At 47.9% G+C, this 22099-nt stretch overlaps 3 protein-coding genes across 3 annotated transcripts; 2 read left to right on the top strand and 1 right to left on the bottom strand.

Annotated features, from left to right (window-relative positions):
- Positions 1 to 71: 71 nt before the first annotated feature.
- Positions 72 to 15531, top strand: gnl2 (G protein nucleolar 2). Its single transcript, XM_084702229.1, has 16 exons — positions 72 to 274; positions 1647 to 1731; positions 2065 to 2159; positions 4560 to 4699; positions 6119 to 6303; positions 6459 to 6525; positions 7499 to 7657; positions 8278 to 8391; positions 9745 to 9873; positions 12547 to 12651; positions 12782 to 12940; positions 13023 to 13130; positions 13534 to 14069; positions 14478 to 14557; positions 14782 to 14870; positions 15017 to 15531. Exons 1-16 carry the CDS (start codon positions 211 to 213, stop codon positions 15158 to 15160), a joined length of 2259 nt encoding a protein of 752 aa, XP_084558355.1. The 5' UTR covers positions 72 to 210; the 3' UTR covers positions 15161 to 15531.
- A 68-nt stretch (positions 15532 to 15599) lies between these two features.
- Positions 15600 to 18822, bottom strand: dnali1 (dynein, axonemal, light intermediate chain 1). The gene is made up of 6 exons (XM_084702232.1): positions 18587 to 18822; positions 18268 to 18404; positions 17081 to 17250; positions 16684 to 16862; positions 16365 to 16529; positions 15600 to 15683 (listed from the first exon to the last, which is right to left on the bottom strand). Exons 1-6 carry the CDS (start codon positions 18665 to 18667, stop codon positions 15648 to 15650), a joined length of 768 nt encoding a protein of 255 aa, XP_084558358.1. The 5' UTR covers positions 18668 to 18822; the 3' UTR covers positions 15600 to 15647.
- A 180-nt stretch (positions 18823 to 19002) lies between these two features.
- Positions 19003 to 21975, top strand: snip1 (Smad nuclear interacting protein). The gene is made up of 4 exons (XM_084702230.1): positions 19003 to 19309; positions 19644 to 19779; positions 19976 to 20541; positions 21023 to 21975. Exons 1-4 carry the CDS (start codon positions 19140 to 19142, stop codon positions 21273 to 21275), a joined length of 1125 nt encoding a protein of 374 aa, XP_084558356.1. The 5' UTR covers positions 19003 to 19139; the 3' UTR covers positions 21276 to 21975.
- The last annotated feature ends 124 nt before the right edge of the window (positions 21976 to 22099 follow it).

Raw genomic sequence — 22099 nt, 5'->3', positions numbered from 1 at the left:
TGGCAAATGTTTTTTAAAGCTCCAGTAAAAAATGATAATAATAAATATCAAAATTGGTGTCGCTGCTTGGTGACGATATTCCGGTTTTCTCGCAGGGTTGGCAGCACGTGGATGGAGGGCCGAGAAGACGTTTGACTTGACATTTTGAGACTTTAACGCTTATTTCTGCCTTTTTTATTTACCTTAGAGTCTATCAGCTAAATAGTCACCATGGTGAAGCCAGGATTCAAGGGGAGAAGCACGATAAATACATCGTCGGCCAGCAGCAACCCTGGTGAGATACACAACATGCGCCACGTCTGGCTCAACGCGTCTGTTTACAGACTGAGTTAGCAAGCTAACTAGAGCTAGCTTGCTACTGTACTGTCTAGTAAAGTTTCATGTTAAACCCTTCATTGTCCAAATAGAAAAAGTGCATGAACGGATATGCGATCAAACTGTGCTGTGCTGAATTGATAACTAATTGACTCCAACTGTACTGCCAATTTGATAATCTGTCAAAGACAAGCATAGCCTACATTTTATCTCCTAATCGGACGTGGATCTGAGATCGAATTGTCTAACCTGCAATTAATGGTTCAAAATGTCATGCAGTACACTTACAGGATTGTAGCACTATGGTCTTGGTCGCGTGGCGTGGAGTGTGAGATTGATTAAACGGAATTATTAGTCAATGCTCCAGCCCTCCCCAGCGCGGAAATATTGGAGTGTCCTCCAAAACAACAACAAACTTGGGGTTAAGCGAACTTAGAGCAACTAACTGGTTGTGCTAATAACGACAAGTGTTAGCACAATGCTGTAGTATGTCGCCCCCCACCATCCAAGATATCCTAAACAAATCATAACAAGGCAAACAAGCAGTCGGCTGACTGTGCCTTGCTGCCGGGGAGACGCCAGCGGGCCAGTTAACACTTCTCCTGTCCAGCCTCTCGCCCCAGTCCCGGTACTACCGTATTCATTATAATGTGTACAAGTAGCCAAAGCGACTTACAAGGTTTTTTTTTTTTTTTACCTGTGGCCTCTTGATCTGCTGTTAAATGCTCATACCACCGAGCTGTCCCTATCTGATCTATACCCATGTTAAAGGGCTAGTTCCTTAGTCTCTATCTGAGCTATACCCATGTTAAAGGGCTAGTTCCCTAGTCCCCATCTGAGGTATAACCATGTTAAATCAGAATCAGAAGGGCTTTTATTTGCCATGAATGTTTGCACAAACAAGGAATTTACTTAGGCAGGGAGGTGCATACATTAAACATTTAGGAATATTGAAACTGAAATATGTTTACTAACTATACAAAAGGAGCAAAGTATAGGTAACACTAAGGGGGGTCTAGCTAATACTAAGGGGAATAAAATATAAGTAGCCATAATTTACAATCTAACCTAAAAAAAAACAGAGTGCAAAGAGAACGATACAGAAGTGCAAATTGCAATGTGCAGGGTGTCATTGTGTCATATCTGTCCCTTCTCCCCCAGATCACCAGTGTGATATCTGTCCCTTCTCCCCCAGATCACCAGTGTCATATCTGTCCCTTCTCCCCCAGATCACCAGTGTCATATCTGTCCCTTCTCCCCCAGATCACCAGTGTCATATCTGTCCCTTCTCCCCCAGATCACCAGTGTCATATCTGTCCCTTCTCCCCCAGATCGGCCAAAAGGTGCAGCTGGGAGCCACATGAGGGACCGTGCCACCGTCAAGCGTCTCAACATGTACCGGCAGAAACAACGATGGTAAGGGTGTCTCCACGTTCACGGCAACGCGCCACGGCACTCTGAAACATTTATGATCATAGCAGGTACCTACGTTTCATGGGTGGGATGTACACAACTTTGAAACTTCAAATCTGTACCACTACTTTTGTATAAAGACCATTTTCTTTAACGACGTCCTCAGTTATTGATAAAAGCTGCCCCCCCTACATCTAACCCGATCCTTGGCCCCTCCCTGCACCATAGGCTATTGAAGCCCTGGATATGGACGCGCACACAAACATTTTTTGTAGACATTTAATTACCATGGTGCATCTGCCCGTGAGTAACCTTGGGCTGATGTCATTTCCTTAGCAACGACCGAGGCCAGGTCGTGAAGCGGCTCCAGTACCAGTCCACCGTGGCCCCGGGAACGGTGGCCAGAGTGGAGCCCAACATCAAGTGGTTCGGTGAGTCTGTTACTTCAGGCCACTGCCCATACAACATATTAGTGGAGTATCATCGATCAGAGATTTGTAATGTTATGTGTTTGGTGATTGAGTCAGATGCAATGATTGTGTGGCGAGGTTAAGGGATTGTGTGGCGAGATTAGGTTGTGATGAGGTTAAGTGGTTGTGAGGTTAGGAGGTTGTGTGGCGACATTAGGTGGTTGTGTGGTGAGGGGGGGGGGGGGGGCAAATAAACAGAAAGCAGCACTTCGAAACTGGGCAAAACAACTACCACTACTTTATTTAAACAACTACTGTATGTATTTAAGAAGAGCAAGACAATACAATACAAAATTCAAGTTATAAACATAACAAGATATATCCTCCCATCCACTACCAAAAAGCATGTTAACTAGCTACTTGAACATCCAGCCAGCCAACTCCGTTTGGCATAAAGAGCAGGTGGGAGACCTGGTTGTAGCTCCGTCCCGGTCACTAGCCTGCTGCTGCATTTGTAAATCGTGTTGATCCGAGATCCTTTATCCTCTTTCTTCCAGCGAATGTCTTGTGAAAGTTTTTTTTTAGTAAATCAATGACAGAATTTGTTTTGACGCACCCCTGCTGATTCACAAAACCAAAGTTTCTGCTATTTATGCTGCTCTTGTAGATGCTTGTTCTGGTAGCTAAGGTAATTTTAAAGGTCGCTGATTCACTGAATCAGTCCTGTCGCGTTGAAGTAAGAACGATTGGAAACCATGTCATTGGTTAGGGTGCAAAGATTCGCGCCCCAGAATCGAACTTTCAATCCGCCAATGAAAAGCTGTCCCTGCTGAAATGACAGCGAAAAGTTAACTAGCTTCCATAGACTTTGCTGTTACCGGCGCCCTTCACCTGAAGGAGGGGCTTTTCTCAGTAATGATGAATGGAAATATATAATGTTTGGTCACTTAAGTGGTTGTTGTCAGGGGCTTATGGTCTCCCACACACATTAATGCATAAAAACAGTACATTTCTTATTTTTATTATTTGGTATATAATGTTTTTTGTAGTTGTGGGCATAGATTATTTTTTTAAATCTAGATTAATCTCACTGTAATCTTGGAGTTAATCTAGATTTAAATGGCTCATTTGAATTCTGCCGAAGGCATTCAGAATATGTGTGCTACCCAAATAATGACTAAAAGTAAGTATTTGAGAATGGATTTCTCAAGCAACGTGGTGCATTAGAGCAGGGGCTAATCTCCTGTTTCCAAAATGCATCACAAACTGCTTGAGAAAGATGGTCTACTATGATAATTGGTGATGAAAATAAATTGTTTAGTAAGATGTACTTGTGTTTATTAACTGTTTATTAGATTAGTAAGCTTGGCTGTGCTTGACGGGCTTGCCTCGGTTGCACTCAAACATAAACAATAGTTTGTCGACGACTCTTCCCCTGCGCTACATCAGTGCTTGGCCTGGCGTCTTCCGCATTAGCTAAGGCATGCTTTGCGTTTAGGTGGTATTTGAGACTGGAAGAACTCTTACAGTAAACAAATTCCTTATAGTATAAGGTGCAAACAACCTTAGTCATGTCGAGGTTTCCATTGGGAAGCTTCTTAAAAGTACATTTTCCCTGAAGCAAACCCGGCGGCTTCATAGCTGCATCCATGTTAGCACGTCACGTTTGATGTCGTAATTTCATACACAAGGCTCGAAGACTCGTTCTCACCCCGTACAGTGCAATTCTGCTAGGTATACATCCGCGCTAAATATCAAGGTGAAAGTCATCATAGCTTGCGTAGTATAGACCCAGCTCCCAACCCAACTTTGAGAATAGATTAATAGCAATATTTTTTTTTATTGCCCGATTAGATACTCACGTTGACGCAGCATGTTAACGCCCACCGCTAGTTTTTTGACATCTCAAAATGTTAAGGGGGGCGGCGCTCTTGCGCCCACTATTGACGCACCGCCACTGGTTGCGAGGATTGGTGGTTGTGTGGCGAGGTTAGGTGATTGTGTGGCGAGGTTTGGGGGGTTGTGCAGCTGTACTGCTCTTATGGTTCTTCCCTTTGGGACTTATTTAGTTTTCTATGTATGCTTCATGTTTTGGCTACCCACAATGCTTGGTGCTATCTTGTTGTTATGATCAGTGACCTATGCACTTTTGTAAAGGTCTCTTTTGGAATTCGCTTTGGATAAAAGCGTCTCCTAAATGCATAAATGTAAATATGCTGCTTACATTCAAACAATCTTACGGTTCCTCCTCTCTCCTCCCCTTTTCACTATCCCTTTCCCCCCTTCTCCCCTTCACTGTCTCCCTCTCCACATCTCCCCATACCCTCCACCGCCCCTGCCCCTCCCCATCTTGCCCTTCTCACTCTCCCCAATCAAACCCTCACTCTCTCATCTCCCTCTCTCCCCCCTCACCTTTCTCAGCTAACACCCGGGTGATCAAGCAGTCATCCCTGCAGAGGTTCCAGGACGAGATGGGAGCGGTGAAGAAGGACCCGTACCGTGTGGTGATGAAGCAGAGCAAGCTGCCAATGTCCCTGCTGCACGACAGAGTCAAGGCCCATGTGAGTCCTATAGACACCTGGTGCAGCTTTAAACCTTGTCCCCCCTCCTGGTCCTCCTTCCCTAACCCCCCCTCCCTGGTCCTCTTCCCCTGTCCAGCCCTAGACCAAACTATCAAGCAGACTGTATCAGTGTTGTTTTTCAAGAGAGAGCTACTGTCAGCCAGCCCAGGATGCCTCCATCTGTCTGCCCCCCCACCTGACCTCCCGACCCCCGACTCTTAATGGCAAAAAAAACAAACAAACAGAATAACAGGACTAACTCTAAACAACACTTTAAGCCAGTTCTTCATGTTCTCCTTCAGAGTGTTTTCACTCTGATTCCTTTTTTTATAACCTGTCTTCTAAATGGTTCCATATGTGTGTAAGAGCTTTTAGGAGGCTCTGAGCTGTTGATGAATGGCTGCTGTAGCGAGAGGCCCCAGTCTCTGCATCCTGAGGAGATATACTAGCTCTGCTGCTGTCCTGAACATTTGTATATTTAGAAACGATCTGAGGAAGTTGAGAAACAGACATTGGAACATAGTTTTCGCCAAAGACAAAAGATCCCTGAGCACCATTTTTATAGATGTTCAAAGCAATCCCAGTTATTGCTTCTGACAAGATTTGGTTTGCGTTTCCCCTGCTGTGTGTTGCAACGTGGCTGCTTATTAGTTACAAAGTAATCGGAGTCTCCAATCACCTCTTGGCTTGGCAAGCCCTGCTGAGCATATTTGAGGTTGCTGATTGGCCTTCCAAACAGCATGTTTGAGGTAGCGTGTGCATTGTTAGCGTTTCCCTGTTTACTAGTGGAAGCTCTGGATGGTGGAGGGCATTCAGAGCTTCCACCAGTAAGCAGAGAAAAGCCACAGACAAGTCTAGCCTTCTAGCCGGCTAGCTCACTGGCCTTTTAGCTCCACATCCTCTAACACCTAGGCCCATAGAGGAGAAGTCTAGCCTAATGGCATGTTAGCTCAACTAACCTGTTAGCTCCACCAGCCTGTTAGCTCCACCAGCCTGTTAGCTCCACCAGTCTGCTAGCTCCACCAGCCTGTTAGCTCCACCAGCCTGCTAGCCTGTTAGCTCCACCAGCCTGTTAGGTCCACCAGCCTGTTAGCTCCACCAGTCTGCTAGCTCCACCAGCCTGTTAGCTCCACCAGCCTGTTAGCTCCACCAGCCTGTTAGCTCCACCAGCCTGCTAGCTCCACCAGCCTGTTAGCTCCACCAGCCTGTTAGCTCCACCAGCCTGCTAGCTCCACCAGCCTGTTAGCTCCACCAGCCTGTTAGCTCCACCAGTCTGCTAGCTCCACCAGCCTGCTAGCTCCACCAGCCTGCTAGCTCCACCAGCCTGCTAGCTCCACCAGCCTGCTAGCTCCACCAGCATCCAGACAACTCAACAGGCGTATCTAACTTCCTCCATACCCCTCTTTCCTCCCCGCCCAGAACGCCAAGGTGCACATCCTGGACACGGAGGGCTTCGGGACCACGTTCGGGCCCAAGGCCCAGCGGAAGAGGCCCAGCCTGCTGGTGGGGGATGTGAAGGACCTGGCGGAGAAGGCCCAGGCCTCGGCCCAGACCTACAGTTCCGAAAACGACAGGGACCTGGTCATCGAGGACACAGGGGTCAGGTGAGCCACCAGAGAGACGCGCTCGCACACACACACACACACACACACACACACACACACACAGTCCACACACGTGTCTCTACCTCATAGCGGTGAAAGTGAGTGTTTGTGTGTGTGAGAGAGTGTGATTTGACGTGTGTTGTCTGTGTCTTCAGGGACGAGGTTCGCGAGGAGATATTCAAGAAGGGTCAGTCCAAGAGGATCTGGGGGGAGCTGTACAAGGTAAAGGATCTCTGCACCCCTCGCCGAGTCAGCATGGCTCACCAGTATAGGAGCAGCTCCTTCACACAAAAATATGTTCAGTTAGCAGGCGCGCTTATCCAAAGCCACCAACAAATGGTGCATGGAGAACGTACAGCAGATCAAGTACCGTGCAGTTATAACAGTGTTTAGGAGGTCAGAGGTCAGAGCCAAGGAACAGTCTGTATGGCACAGTACTAAATAACATGGCACTGTACAACCACATCTTGACTACCAGGCACGTTGCAGCCAGAACACTTCCTCAACATGGATGTTTGTTCATCCTCACCGGCTGGAGTTTGTGTGATGCAGGATGCTTCTTCCAGACCCATAACCAGGGTCTGTTAGTGCCTCCAACAGGGACATTTCACCTTTTGGAGTAGGGCAGTGGTTCATTGGAATAGTCTGTGTGTGTGTTTCAGCCGAGGTGGGCCCCTCAGGTAGCTCACAGCTGGTTGTGGCTCTGCTCCAGGTGAGGTGGGCCCCTCAGGTAGCTCACAGCTAGTTGTGGCTCTGCTCCAGGTGAGTTGGGCCCGTCAGGTAGCTCACAGCTAGTTGTGGCTCTGCTCCAGGTGAGATGGGCCCCTCAGGTAGCTCACAGCTAGTTGTGGCTCTGCTCCAGGTGAGGTGGGCCCCTCAGGTAGCTCACAGCTAGTTGTGGCTGTGCTCCAGGTGAGGTGGGCCCCTCAGGTAGCTCACAGCTAGTTGTGGCTCTGCTCCAGGTGAGGTGGGCCCCTCAGGTAGCTCACAGCTAGTTGTGGCTCTGCTCCAGGTGAGGTGGGCCCCTCAGGTAGCTCACAGCTAGTTGTGGCTCTGCTCCAGGTGAGGTGGGCCCCTCAGGTAGCTCACAGCTAGTTGTGGCTCTGCTCCAGGTGAGGTGGGCCCCTCAGGTAGCTCACAGCTAGTTGTGGCTCTGCTCCAGACCTGGGTTCATGTGTCCTTCTTCCCTCTGCAGGTGATCGACTCCTCTGACGTGGTCATCCAGGTGCTGGACGCCCGCGACCCTCTAGGGACTCGGTCCCAGAGCATCGAGACCTACATCAAGAAGGAGAAACACTGGAAGCATCTGATCTTCGTGCTTAACAAATGTGACCTCATCCCGGCCTGGGTCACAGTAAGAAACCTTACCCTTTAACCCCTGACCTTTGACACAAGCTGGTCAGCAACCTGGAGACATCCATACTTTACTGTGACATCTGATGCAGTGTGATGTATTCATTTAGCAGACGCTAAATGGTAAAGCGACGTACCCGGGAGATTTTAACCTGGAACCTCTCGATCTGTAGTTGAACGGTCTACCGTTCAATGATTGAACATTTTGACTGCAGATCAAGAGGTTGCAGGTTTGAATCTCCCTATACATTGCTTTGGGTGAAAGCATCTGCTAAAGAAACTGATGATGATGGATGAATGAATACTACAGTAAGGTTGTGTAGTGTTTAAGCTATACTGTGTGTGTTTCAGCTATACTGTGTGTGTTTCAGCTGTACTGTGTGTTTCAGCTGTACTGTGTGTGTTTCAGCTGTACTGTGTGTGTTTCAGCTGTACTGTGTGTGTTTCAGCTGTACTGTGTGTGTTTCAGCTGTGTGTGTTTCAGCTGTGTGTGTTTCAGCTGTACTGTGTGTGTTTCAGCTGTACTGTGTGTGTTTCAGCTGTACTGTGTGTGTTTCAGCTGTACTGTGTGTGTTTCAGCTGTGTGTGTTTCAGCTGTACTGTGTGTGTGTGTGATCGCAGAAGCGCTGGGTAGCTGTGCTGTCCCAGGAGTACCCCACGCTGGCGTTCCATGCCAGCCTCACCAACTCCTTCGGCAAGGGCTCCCTGATCCAGCTGCTCCGGCAGTTTGGAAAGGTAGGCCCCGCCCCCTTCTACCACACAGGTAGGCCACGCCCTATTTCACCATATTGGCAGATAGACCTCGCCTCCTTTGACCTATCCACATGCAGACCCCGTCCCTTTGACCATTGCCGCCTGTAGGTCCCGCCCTCTTGACCTATCCACTTGTAGGCCCGGCCCCCTTGACCTATTTTCTTGTTGAACCCTTTACCCTGCTGTCAGTGAAAGTGCAGTGGCAGTGTTCGTGTGGCACCCTGCTGCCAGCTTCCTGGCTTGGCAGAGGGGGCGCGCGTGTCTGAGGAGTGTTTCTGGGGGTCGTAAACCAGGGCTTTGGAAGCTTCAGAGAGGATAGCTCTTGGTAACATAAATCCAGTTCATGGTACTCTGAAAACATCTCGTTGTGCGGCTGGGTGAGCCTGTAAATTCAAATATTCAAAGTGCTTGCTGGAATGGTAAGCGTTCCAGCTGTTGTACACTCTGCCCTCGTAAAATAACTTGGATTGGCCACTGCTCACAGAAAGGCCTAGAAGAGATAACCAGATTAGATGTCTCAGACTCAAGATCCATTGTAACCAACAGGATGGATAAGAACATATTCATAATTCCAGTTATGAGTGCCTCCATGTGTACTTTGATGCTGTTGCTCCCCAGAGGAAACACAGGTTTTTATTTTTAGACGTCATCCATTTATGTATTTTGGAGGAGATGCTAAGGTCCTGAGTAATGTTTAGTTCACCTTGTGTTAGTAACAATATTGGAGTTGTGGTTTTCCCTGCGGTAAAGCTGCAGTGCTATTCAGTGGTGCCAAAACAAGAATCTCACAAGATGTCGCTTTTGGCTCTGAGAAAGCTCCTAGCTCTTAGACTTTTAGCTCTGAAATAGTAGCTAAAAGTCGCTAGATTACAAATTGATGTCATGTATTGCGTAGATACTTCTCATTTGTGTATGTGTAACAGCTTACTTCTATAAACATTGAGAGCGCTAAAACACTACAAGAAAGGCAAATGTGAAATAATTCACAAATCGGGCAATTATTTTACTGCTGCTTAACAACAAATACGATACCAATGTACCAAATAAATGTCAGATTTGTTGCAAGAATATTTTTTGTCACTTAAAAAGGTGAAAAGTTGCTAAAAGCAGCGACACTGAGGAAGCAGGTGTCTGATAGCTTTCCTTTCTTCAGTAACAGTTGGTATTTTGTTGTCAATTTTTCATATTTTATAATTATACATTTTAGTACAGTACTTCTTTTATCTGTCTCTGTATTTCTACTTAGTCTGTTTATTGTTATGCACCAACCTACCAAAGCAAATTCCTTGTGTGTGTAAACTTACTTGGTAATAACCTGTTGTGGTTGTGGTTCAGCTCCACACAGACAAGAAGCAGATCAGTGTGGGTTTCATCGGGTATCCCAATGTGGGGAAGAGCTCCGTCATCAACACGCTGCGCTCCAAGAAGGTCTGCAACGTGGCCCCGCTCGCCGGGGAAACCAAGGTAACCACCCACGCCGCCCCTCCCAGCAGGGGGCCCTAGTTGCCTGCAGGGGGCCCTAGTTGCCTGCAGGGGGCCCGAGTTCCCCGAAGGGGGCCTGAGTTGCCCGCAGGGGGCCCGCGTTGCCCGCAGGGGGCCCGCGTTGCCCGCAGGGGGCCCGAGTTGCCCGCAGGGGGCCCGCGTTGCCCGCAGGGGGCCCGAGTTGCCCGCAGGGGGCCCGAGTTGCCCGCAGGGGGCCCGAGTTGCCCGCAGGGGGCCCGAGTTGCCCGCAGGGGGCCCGAGTGGCCCGCAGGGGGCCCGAGTGGCCTGCAGGGGGCCAGGACCTGATGAACTATTCCCCATGTGAACTAATGTCAATGCACAAAGTCCCTGAATTGAAAAAACATAATATTAGTTCTTATCGCGTCAATATTCAATCCTATTAGGTCTTAATAGGTTAATATTCAAGCTTGTTAGGTATTATTAGTTCAACATTCTGTCTTAATAGGGAAAAATCTGATCCTCATAGCTCAAAATCCAATCTTATCTGGTGTTATAGGATTACCAAAGCCCATGCTTGGTAGTCCCCCAGGGCAGGCAGGCTGTGCTGCAGGAGGGCCCCCCGGGCCCCCCTGGACCGTGCCTCTGAACACCTATCCTTAGACCAGTCCGGGAAGCAGAAAGAACAACAATCTGCCTCCTTCCTAACTTCCTCTCTGGAGCTGTTTATCCTGTTGGACCGCACTCGGCCTGGTCGTCTGGGCCCAGGCCTGGTGACCGGACCCGACTGCTCTCAGCCAGATGGAAGCCTCCACAACCACGCTTTTATTTGTCGCCGTTCTCCGACACATCGTGTGGGTGTGGCCAGCGTGCGTTAATCTTTCAGAACCTGGGGGCAGTAGAAGGGCTGCTTTCTGACAGTTTCACAACCAAACAAGGCTCTGAGGGGAAGAAGTGTTTGTGTGTGCTCGTTTGGGTGTGTGCGTATGTGTGTGTGCATATGTATGTATATATGTATGTTTGTGTGCATACTACTCTCCAACCAGATATTGTGCGTGGAGCATGAAAATCCGGATTCCTTGGTTATTGTGCTAGGCGACTTTAACAAAGGCAATCTCACTCAAGAACTCCCCAAATACAGACATCAAATGCCCTACCAGAGAAGGGAACACTTTGGATCACTGCTACTCTACTATCAGTAAAGCCTACCATGTGGTTCCCCGAGCAGCACTGGGTCACTCAGACCACGCCATTGTTCACCTGATTCCTGCATACAGGCAGAAGCTTAAGCGCTGTAAGCCTGCTGTGAGGACATCAAAACATGACAACTTAGATTTTATTTTATTGTACATTTTATTTAATTCTAATTCCACTTAGTACTGTTAGTTTATGTACCCTATGTACCCTTAGTATAGATAGTCCACTTATTTAAATTTGTGGTTCCTATATGTTTATTGTATGCACCTTCCTGCCAAAGTAAATTCCTTGTCTGTGCAAACTTTCATGGCAAATAAATCCCATTCTGATTCTGCGTGTGTGTGTGTGTGCGCGCGTGTTCATCTGTGTGAAGTACAGTGTGAACCTACCTCATTGTCCAGAGTACAGGAATGTGAGTAACGTCTTCCAGGGGCGAGGAAAGGGGAACGTGATTACCGCTTTGACCCTGATTCAAAACAGTCCTCCGTTAGGTTAGCTTCCCTCTGAAACATTCCAGAAGTTCATTTTGGATTCGATTTCACTTCCCTGGTTCATCATTTCTGGCTTATCTCACCAAATCACAAGGTGCTTAGTTTGACTGATTTCATGTGTGAAACGCGTACAGAAAAAGCTCAACGAATGCTCTAAATTCAAAACAATAAGAAATCAAGTTGAAGCTTGATGATTAAAGACATCAGCATGCCTTAGAAATACGGTTTGTGTTCGTTGTTAGGTTTAAAAGCTGTTTCAAGCTGGTCACCTCAGTAAAATATCGCTCAAGAAAAATATTTACTATTAAACCGTTGCACTATAATAACGATGATATAATAATAATAATAATAATAATGTATTCATTTAGCTTTTATCCAGAGAAATATACAGGGGAAGATATGACCCTGCAACCTTGATCTGCCATCAAAGGCTACTGCTGAGCTTTATCCAGAACCATATTAAAGGTCAAGAGCTTTATCCAGAACCATATTAAAGGCCTAGAATCAGTGATTAGAAGTGGACGGCTGTTGTCTGTCTGTCTGACCTGGCTGTCTGTCTGACTGACCTGGCTGTCTGTCTGACTGACCTGGCTGTCTGTCTGACTGACCTGGCTGTCTGTCTGACTGACCTGGCTGTCTGTCTGACTGACCTGGCTGTCTGTCTGACTGACCTGGCTGTCTGACTTACCTGGCTGTCTGTCTGTCTGCCCTGGCTGTCTGTCTGCCCTGGCTGGCTGTCTGACTGACCTGGCTGTCTGTCTGACTGACCTGTCTGTCTGACTGACCTGTCTGTCTGACTTGGCTGTCTCTGTCTGTCTGTCTGTCTGTCTGTCTGCCCTGGCTGGCTGTCTGTCTGTCTGTCTGACTGACCTGGCTGGCTGTCTGACTGACCTGGCTGTCTGACTGACCTGGCTGTCTGACTGACCTGGCTGTCTGACCTGGCTGTCTGTCTGTCTGACCTGTCTGTCTGTCTGACCTGGCTGTCTGTCTGACCTGGCTGTCTCCTTAGGTGTGGCAGTACATCACGCTGATGCGCCGTATCTTCCTGATCGACTGCCCTGGTGTGGTCTACCCCTCCGAGGACAGCGAGAGTGACATCGTGCTGAAGGGAGTGGTGAGTCCACCCCTCTACAGCACCCCCCCCCCCCTACAGCACCCCCCCTGCTTCCTGTTCATCTGCTCTGCCCACATGAATCCTCTTGTGTATATAGACCAGACATGAATTCCCTTGTGCGTCTCTGAAGGTCCAAGTGGAGAAGATCAAGAACCCAGAGGAACACATAGCAGCAGTGCTGGAGCGGGCCAAGCCAGAGTACATCCAGAAGACCTACCGCATCCCTTCCTGGACGTCTGCGGAGGACTTCCTGGAGAAGATGGCCTTCCGCACGGGAAAACTGCTCAAGGTCAGGCCCCTCCCCACCCCTCCCACCTGCAACCTCTTGATCAGTTACATGTTGTAAGCGGTGTGTGTGGGGTGTGTTCCAGGGAGGGGAGCCAGACCTGCCCACCGTGTCTAAGATGGTGCTGAATGACTGGCAGAGGGGACGTATCCCCTTCTTCGTGAAGCCTCCTGGACCAGAGGGAGAACCTCAGGTAGGTTAAGGACCCCCTGAACACACACACACACACAGGACCCCTGAACACACACACACAGGACCCCCTGAACACACACACACAGGACCCCTGAACACACACACACACAGGACCCCTGAACACACACACAGGACCCCTGAACACACACACACACACACACAGGACCCCTGAACACACACACACACACAGGACCCCTGAACACACACACACACACAGGACCCCTGAACACACACACACAGGACCCCTGAACACACACACACAGGACCCCTGAACGCACACTGAGACAGAGAAACACACACATACTGAAACAGAAACACACACATTCTGAAACGCACACACACACTCATTCTCTCTAGTATCTATGTGAAGTTATCCTGACTCTGTCTTGCTGTTGCGGTTCCAGGGGAAGGAGCTGCCTCTGAAGGTAACCTCGAGCGCGCAGCAGGAGGAGGTGCAGGAGGAGGTGAAGAAGGAGGAGGAGGAGGTGAAGGAGGAGGAGATGCAGGAGATGGAGCAGGTTGGCGCGGCTGCCACGTCATCAGAGCAGCAGGCCCAGCAGCAGCGTCAGAGACGCAAGCAGGAGCAGCTCCACAAGATCCTGTCCTCCGTGCGGCAGAACTTTGGCAAGATCCACGTGGTCCCCGAGTTCAACCAGGAAGACCTGGTTCCCGTTGAGACGGACGACCTCGACCTGGCTGACTTCTCAGGCTCCGAGGAGGAGGAGGAGGAAGAGGAGAGGGAGGAAGAGGAGGGGAAAGTGGAGGATGCAGGGCTGGCGCCTGGAGAAGGGCATGCAGAAACGTCCACCAGTGTCCCCGGCCAGCAGCCTGCCAAAGCAGACAAGAGTTCACGGCAGGTGATCCGAGAGCTGGACGACAAGATCGCCAAGTACAAGCAGTTCCTGGATCGGGCCAAGACTAAGCGCTTCTCAGGCATCAGGTCCGCTCTTCTTCTAGTCTGCTGTTTAGGGTCCTCGTTCACTCACTAATAAGCCCAGATCAATCATACCCCCTCCCAGGGGCTTAGTCAGAGAGAGCGAGAAAGAGAGACGGATGATTGGTTCAACTGAGGCTAAACAGATCTGGTGTCTCCAGCTGTTCACACTTAGGATGCAGTCATTTCATTTAGCAGACTCTGTGACATAGGGGTATTAAACCTTCGCCCTGTTGATCAGCAGTCAAACACAGAACCACTGAGCCATACCTGATCTGTGATCAGCCGGCATTTCTTCGCTGTTGTTGTCAGCTTCTGTCCTGGTTAACTTTGCCAAATGAGACATTTGTGTTGGCCAGGTAGTGTCCGTGCTTGTGACAGGTGTGCTGCTGTGTTTTGTTTCCCTCTGGGCAGGGTGTCCAAGGAGTTCTCTGACTCAGTGCTCACTGACATGAAAGCAAAGCAGGAGGCCACGGCTCAAGCCCAGCTGAAAGGTAACCCATCTCCCTGAGTCGTCAGGTCTCACTGGCCTGTACTGTGTGGAAACGTTTGCGCTAGTTTGAGCTTTTAAGTCTCCCGACGCAAGACGGCTTCCTGCCGGCCCCTGTTGAAAGCATTTCTGAGAGGATGGCATTACACTTTACTGCAGACTACTTTAAAAACACACAATCAAGTTGTCACCCAACCCTAACATTCAGCACGTCTTGTGTTCCTCAAGCTGCGATCCAGAGGAGCAAGAAGAGGAAAGCAGAGGAGGAGGAGGAGCAGAAACGGCCCTCTCAGCCCACCAAGCTAACGTCCAAGCAGGTACTGTCCCCCCTTCCCCCCCTCTAGGTTTCAGATGATGCTCCTGTCTGTCTGTCTGTCTGTCTGCCTGTCACACAGCTGGCATGAAGGACATGTTCTGAGATTCCTCAGCCCAGATCTGAACCGTTTGTCCCCCCCCCTCACAGAGGAGAGCGATGGAGCGTGCGAAGAAGGCAAAGAAGGTGGGGGCGCGTTATTACGAAACACACAACGTCAAAAACAAGAACAAGAACAGAAAGCTGCCGCCAGCGGCCACAGAGGGCAGGAAGGCCAAGAGATCCAAGCACTAGCTTGGAGCCCACCGTCAGACTCGGACAGTTGTAATCCATCCTGATTTTTACCGGCCCCACCAAGTCCAAGGTCTTGTCTTTTTGACAAAGTAATGGGGTGCTGACAGACTGGGACGTGAAGTCAGAGTGAGGAATTTCTCCTCTGGGCCGAGCGTTCTTCCTGGTAGTGATGGAGATCACCTCTCTGTTCTCTCCCTCTATTTCAGCTGCTATGGGGGTTGAGTTTGCTACGCAAAGGCTCCAGTTCTTTTCATTTGACGAGTGCACATGTAATGCATCTTGAAATTCAAGAGTCACAAAATGTGTATTTATTTCCACTGTACATGTTGTGCCTTTTATAAGATGGCTCAATAAAATGGACTTTAATAACATCAATGCAATCTGGGTTATTTTTTCCTATTTGTGCTCTGTGGGGAAGGGAACGTAATGGAGACGAGACTGCAGTGACATAATGCTGTATTAAAACAGAGGTCCTGGGATGATGATGTCACTTCTTGGGTGCAATGATCCCCTCCAGCTGGGCCTGTGAACACAGAGGATGAACCAGTTAGCCCTTCAGAGGAGGAACAACATCTGAACCAGTTAGCCCTTCAGAGGAGGAACAACATCTGAACCAGTTAGCCCTTCAGAGGAGGAACAACATCTGAATCAGTTAGCCCTTCAGAGGAGGAACAACATCTGAACCAGTTAGCCCTTCAGAGGAGGAACAACATCTGAATCAGTTAGCCCTTCAGAGGAGGAACAACATCTGAACCAGTTAGCCCTTCAGAGGAGGAACAACATCTGAACCAGTTAGCCCTTCAGAGGTGGAACAACATCTGAACCAGTTAGCCCTTCAGAGGAGGAACAACATCTGAACCAGTTAGCCCTTCAGAGGAGGAACAACATCTGAACCAGTTAGCCCTTCAGAGGAGGAACAACATCTGAACTCTTGGGAAGGAATTCAGTCCCTTTCAATCTCAGACAGCTGTTTGGTGTGCACTTGGGGCAGATATGACAAGGTTTTATCAAATCAAATGTATAGCCCTTTTTACACGCAAGCATGTCACAGAGGGCTTCACATACGCCCATAGAACTGCACCTCAACCAACCTAAACCCTCAACCAACCTAAACCCCCTTTTATGTGTCTTAAGTTCTTTTTCATTTGTCTGGACATGCTGGTAGCGGGGAGATTCAAGCTCCTGGGGTTGTGGACCCTCTGACCTTGAGCTGCTGGTTGGTGCGTTTCAGGAACTGGATCTCCTCTGTGTGTTTCTTCTCCTCCACCTGTCGCCTCTCCTTCTCTCTCTTCTCGATGGCGTCACACTTGTCCTTCTGCTCGTTCACCTGCCTCTCCAGGTCTCGCTTCTCATCCTCCAAGTCTGAAATCTACGAGGAAAGAAATGCGTCGAGAAACTTACTGAGGCTGCAGAGCAAACTGTTTAAGAGCTGGAAGATGGCGCCCTCTGTGGGTTATTGACTAGTACTACACCCCTAATTTGATATGTTTTTGAAAAACCTCGTCTGTATCCCAGGAACTCACCCTTTTCTCCATGTCAGACTTGCCCTGCTCTGCCTGCAGGGCCTTCCTCATCCCGAAGGCCACGCTGCTCTCGTACAGCGTCTGGTAGGCAGCGATGGTCATCCTGATCTCATCTCGCACCCTCAACAGCAGCAGGCCTCTCTCAGCACAGTTTATGGTCACCTGTCTGATCAACTCATCTGAACACGTCAAACGATAGGATACCATTAACAGCTGCAGCCGTTGTCTCAATTATCAGACAATGATCAGACCTTGTTCTTACCCAGGGGCGTAGGTTAGGTTTCAAATTGTGGGTGGGACCACTTTTTTTTTATGACTGTGGATGCGCCTGTTTAATATACTGAACAACAATTCCATGTTGCCTTACTTATGACGAGTCGTACTCCCCTGTCCTCACCAAAGCACTGAGAGTAGAGTTCCCTTCGGACGGGGCAGATGCCGGTCTCCCTGGCCTGTCTCTGCTGCAGCTTAAGGTCCAGCTGCTCCTGCAGGTGCACCACGTCCATGCGGGTGCACGGTGTGCTGGACACCTGCTGCACCCACAGCTGGTTCGTCTCCATCCATTCTCTGTCATGGAGGAAGTGTGTGTTTTAACTTGCAGTGTTTCACAATTGCTAAAACACTAAACCTCATCATTCCCTGAATCAAATGTTCAGTGGCCTAAACACATTTGTCGAATCAAGACACTCTTTTGGCAAAACTCTAAACACATTCTCATTCACTAAAACCATTTTGCACTGTGATGCACTTGTGCTGCAAAATGGTAAACAGAGGCACAGATAGTAAACACAACTACAACACAGTTGTCATCTGTAAAACACAATGACTCAAAATGGTTCTCATTTGGTTCTAATGGTGGTTTGAGACAATGTCAGCTTTCACCATGGTGTGTGTATACGAGAATAGTTCAACATCAACCAGCAATTTTTACTGTAAATAGTTGCCTTCCACCATACAGCCCTTTTCTCAACCCAATTGAAGAGTTTTTCCTCTGTGTGGTGGTTGAAGGTCTATGACCAAAACCCACATCCTGTACCCGGGTAAATCTCCTACAAGCAATGGAAATGGCCTGTGGTGACATAGGTCGGTGTGGAGTTTTTTCAAGGCTGGATGCAGCACACCAGAGGGTTTTCAACACGTTTTTTCTTTGTTCTTTGTTGACAGTACTAAGATGTGATGGTTACTGTAAGATTGTATTTGTGGCTAAATGCATTTACTGTGTAAACACATTTTTCTTTACATGTAACTACATACCCTGGATGCTGTGTTCTCAATTTTTTTGTGCTGTGTCTAATGACTGCTCCATAGTGTTATATATATATATATATATATATATATATATATATATATATATATATATATATATATATATATATATATATATATATATATATATATATATATATATATTGATTTGCTGTGTTTATGATCTGAAAGCATTGTTTGATTTTGAGCACAGATTTTGAGTTTGAAGATTTGGTTTTGTTTCAGTTTTTAGAAAATGGGTGACTGTTTCAAGATATGTGTTTTAACGATGGTGACAAATAACCTTTAAATGCACAGAGAATGTTACACGGACAGTACCTTGGAGGAAGAATGCCATTGAGAATCTCCTCCGTTTGCTGCTTGTTGCCGTCTGCGGATGGGGTTTTTGGTTTGGGTGGAGCTGGAACAGGACCTGTTAGAGGAGGTTGCTGGGGGCTCACTTTCAATGGTCGTGCCTGAATTGAATGCGTACATTAGACTTGTGAGAACATTCAAACTTTTGATACTAAGCTATGGTTGAAATAAATATAAAGTAGTTGTTAAGCAAGCTAGCAGTTAGTACAGTTAGCTGTTGCGCAGTCATCACTTGGAAGAATTCTCACATAAACAAAAGATAAAAAAGGCTACTGTAACCTACCTTTGGAGACTTCTTTTCTGTATTTTTGCTCACTAAAACTGGATTATCATATTTCAGCAGGGAATCGGCCGGGGGAATCATATTGTAATACGCACCACCGCTACTTTTACAACTTAATTTGTTGCAACTAGTGTTAAAAGTTGCGAGAAATGTTTGTGAGGCGTGAATGAAGTCTCAACTCATTGTTTACTGTTACTATGGGGACGTAATGCCCATGCTCTTCCTGCTGGATGGTACCTGCTAAAACTTGTTTTACATTTAGTCATTTTTACTCTAAACTGTAAAATTATTGAACAATTTTTCTTTACTCAACCAATTTCACGCTCACTAAACTTGTGGGTACAGCTTCAATAATGACAGGTTAGGATCCAACATCGTAGCGGAACTATAGTTATGGAGTTTATGCGACATTCTTTTCACCAAGCGTACCGGAAGTGCAACTCATCCATTGCACAACAACAGAACTTTCAACGCTTTTGAATTTGAGTTTTTCCCCCATTTATATGTTTGTTTTGAACTACATTTACTGAGTCAACAATATACACATTTCCTGATGGACAAGGAGAGACGGCATAGAAGGGTAGAATCCCCGGTGCGCGAGTCAAAAGTAAAAATCAAACAAGAAAAAGTCAGTCCTCCTAGGCCACACCGATCACGCCGCTCCAGGTCCGGATCCAACGACCGTAGCTCCAGTCCGCCGCCGCAAAGGAGACGAACTAGCAGGTATTCAACAATTCAACACTGTAGCCAGCTAACTGTATTTCTGAGCTAGCTACATATATAACCTAAACGTATTAGTCGTCAATTCAGAACCAAGTCGCTCACTAAAGATAGCTAGGCTAGTAGAGCTAGCACTAGCCATATTCTTCCCGACTAGTAGCTAGCCATTACGCGTTAGCATAAGCGTAAGCTCCTGGAATCAGAACGTTACCTACCACATTCGTTGTGATTTGCTATAACACAGGTAGAGATACGTGAGAGTGATGCCAATTTTGAATTAAAATCTGGACAATTTGGTTCTAATTGTACAGTTTATTATTGTTTTACTCATGCTTAGGTCGCCGCCGGCCAGGACAGGGGACCGCTCGCCAGGTTCAAGGGACAGGGCTTCGGGGAGACGAAACAGCAGATCACCCAGAAATAAGAGGAGTGGAAGCCCTCCCCGTGGAGGTGATAACGCCAAGATAAAGCGGGTAATTCTGACCCATTATATGCAGTTGGATATGACCAAATGTATAATTTAATTTATTTTTTCAGTTGATGAGTAGTATTCACACTGGTCATTCTACTAGCAACCCGACTTTTAAAAAGTTAGCCTACTCCCCAGTGCTATGTCACATTACAGTCGGAGCTAATCCAGCCTTCTGGCTTCATTTTCCGTCTCCACAGGAACGAGAGGAGCACCGAGGCGCTGACGACCGCAGGAGACGCGAGCGCAACGAGCCTCCTCAGGAGCGGAGGAGCCGGTGGGAGACGGACTCCCGATCCCAGGAGAGGGAGCGGCCGAGGGAGCGGGGAGGAGAGAGACCCCGGGAGAGAGACGAGCAGGCATTCCAGCACCAGCAGGCAGATCGACAGCAGCATGACGACAGACGCAGAGAGAACCGGCAGAGGTTTGAGGAGGGCGGAGAGGAGCAAGCCTTCGGTCAACCACAGGAGAGGGAGGGCAGCGCCTCCCCTCCCGTGGACAAGGAAAAGCCCAACTTTGGACTGTCAGGGGCCTTGACGGAAGATACCAACACCTTCAGAGGGGTGGTGATCAAGTACAACGAGCCCCCAGAGGCTCGCATCCCCAAGCGCCGGTGGAGACTGTACCCCTTCAAGAACGACGAGCCGCTCCCAGTGATGTACATCCACAGGCAGAGTGCCTACCTGCTGGGCAGGCAGAGGAAGATTGCCGACATCCCCATCGACCACCCCTCCTGCTCTAAGCAGCACGCTGTCTTTCAGTACAGGTGAGAACAGTCCTCCTCTTTCCACTTGGTCCCTTCTAGAACCTCTCTGGAGGTTTGACACAAGCTTAGACATTAGATTTTCAGTTTGTTGGTGTTGCTTTCTGGGTAATGTAGTTCTAGTGTGTTGTGTTGAGGCTGTTTTTTTTGGTACTTTAGTTCTGGTGCCTTGTTAATTTAATTGGTTCCTTGATTAATTAAGTTATTTTGGAACAGTGCTTGCTTGATAATGTGTTTTAAAGTTGCCTTTGGTGTAATGTAGTTAGTTCTGATGTGTTGTAGTAATGTTGCCGTGTCTGTTGTGGTTCCAAGTGTTTTTATTTTTAGGTTGCATTCTGGGTAATGTAGTTCCATTGCCTTGTTTGGAGGTTGCCCTCTGGGTAACAATGTTCTGCTGGCTCGTTTTAAGGTTGCTTTTTGGATAAGGTAATTCTGCTGTGTTGTAGTGTTGCCTTCTTAGTAACGTAGTTCCCCGCGTCCACAGGCTGGTGGAGTTCACGCGCTCGGACGGCACCTCAGGCCGGAGGGTGAAGCCCTACATCATCGACTTGGGCTCCGGCAACGGCACCTACCTGAACAACCAGCGCATTGAGGCCCAGCGCTACTACGAGCTCAAGGAGAAGGACGTGCTCAAGTTCGGCTTCAGCAGCCGCGAGTACGTCATCCTGCACGAGACGTCGGACACGGCCGAGGTGGACGCCAAGCAGGAGGAGGACGACGACGGACTGGACGAGTGACCTCGCCCACCAGGAGGCATTCTGGGTAGAGGAGGTGGTCCACCTGCAGCCTGCCTCCCAAACCAGGAGTGGATCAACGACATGAACTGACGCTGTTCTTTGGGGTTAGGCACCGTTCAGGGTGAATGGGACTAACCAGAAGTTGGAAGGTCTGTTTGCATTGTATAGTGTACTGTTGTAAAACACACTGCATTTACCTGCCATTGGCCCAGAGGTCTGAAGGTAGAGACTCCTTATTCTCAGGTCGATAGACAAGGACAGTAGGATGGTCACATTTCTACAATCTCTGACAGTGCTCATGTAACGGCCAACTAAAGTGCTTCATGCCCATGGGAATTACTTTACAAAAATATCTATTTTTGGATTAGAACATTGGATACAAAGAATATTGCTGGAGATTAGCCTACTTATGTCCGGGACTTAACTGTAACTGCACAGGATGCACTGAATGTGAACTATGGATTCATTTGTGTGTTTGTGCAGAATCATTGCAACTTTCAAGAGTTATGTCACTGCCTTTGTTTTGTGCATTTGTGCTAGCTGTGCGGAGTGCCTGTAAAGTCCTCACGCGCAGTGTACCGCATTGCACAAGTATTCCAACCAAGATTCTTTTTTTCCAGCTTTCGTTTCGTCTTCACATCCATATGCATAGTTCTGTTGAGATGTTTTGTATTGTAAATAAAGTCTGAAAAAAAAGTTGTTTCTTTCTTCTGTACTGCGTTTCCTGTGCCGATTTATTCAAAGTTTCGATGAGGTTAATTTCGATGAGGTGATAGTAAGTTCTACTTTTTTGTTTTGTGTGTTTAAAAAATACATAAAAATTA

This window comes from Hypomesus nipponensis, chromosome 2 (genome assembly GCF_054491055.1).
Source record: "Hypomesus nipponensis isolate SF chromosome 2, ASM5449105v1, whole genome shotgun sequence".
In the NCBI taxonomy this organism is placed as follows: domain Eukaryota; kingdom Metazoa; phylum Chordata; class Actinopteri; order Osmeriformes; family Osmeridae; genus Hypomesus; species Hypomesus nipponensis.
This window is presented reverse-complemented; position numbering and strand designations above follow the sequence as displayed.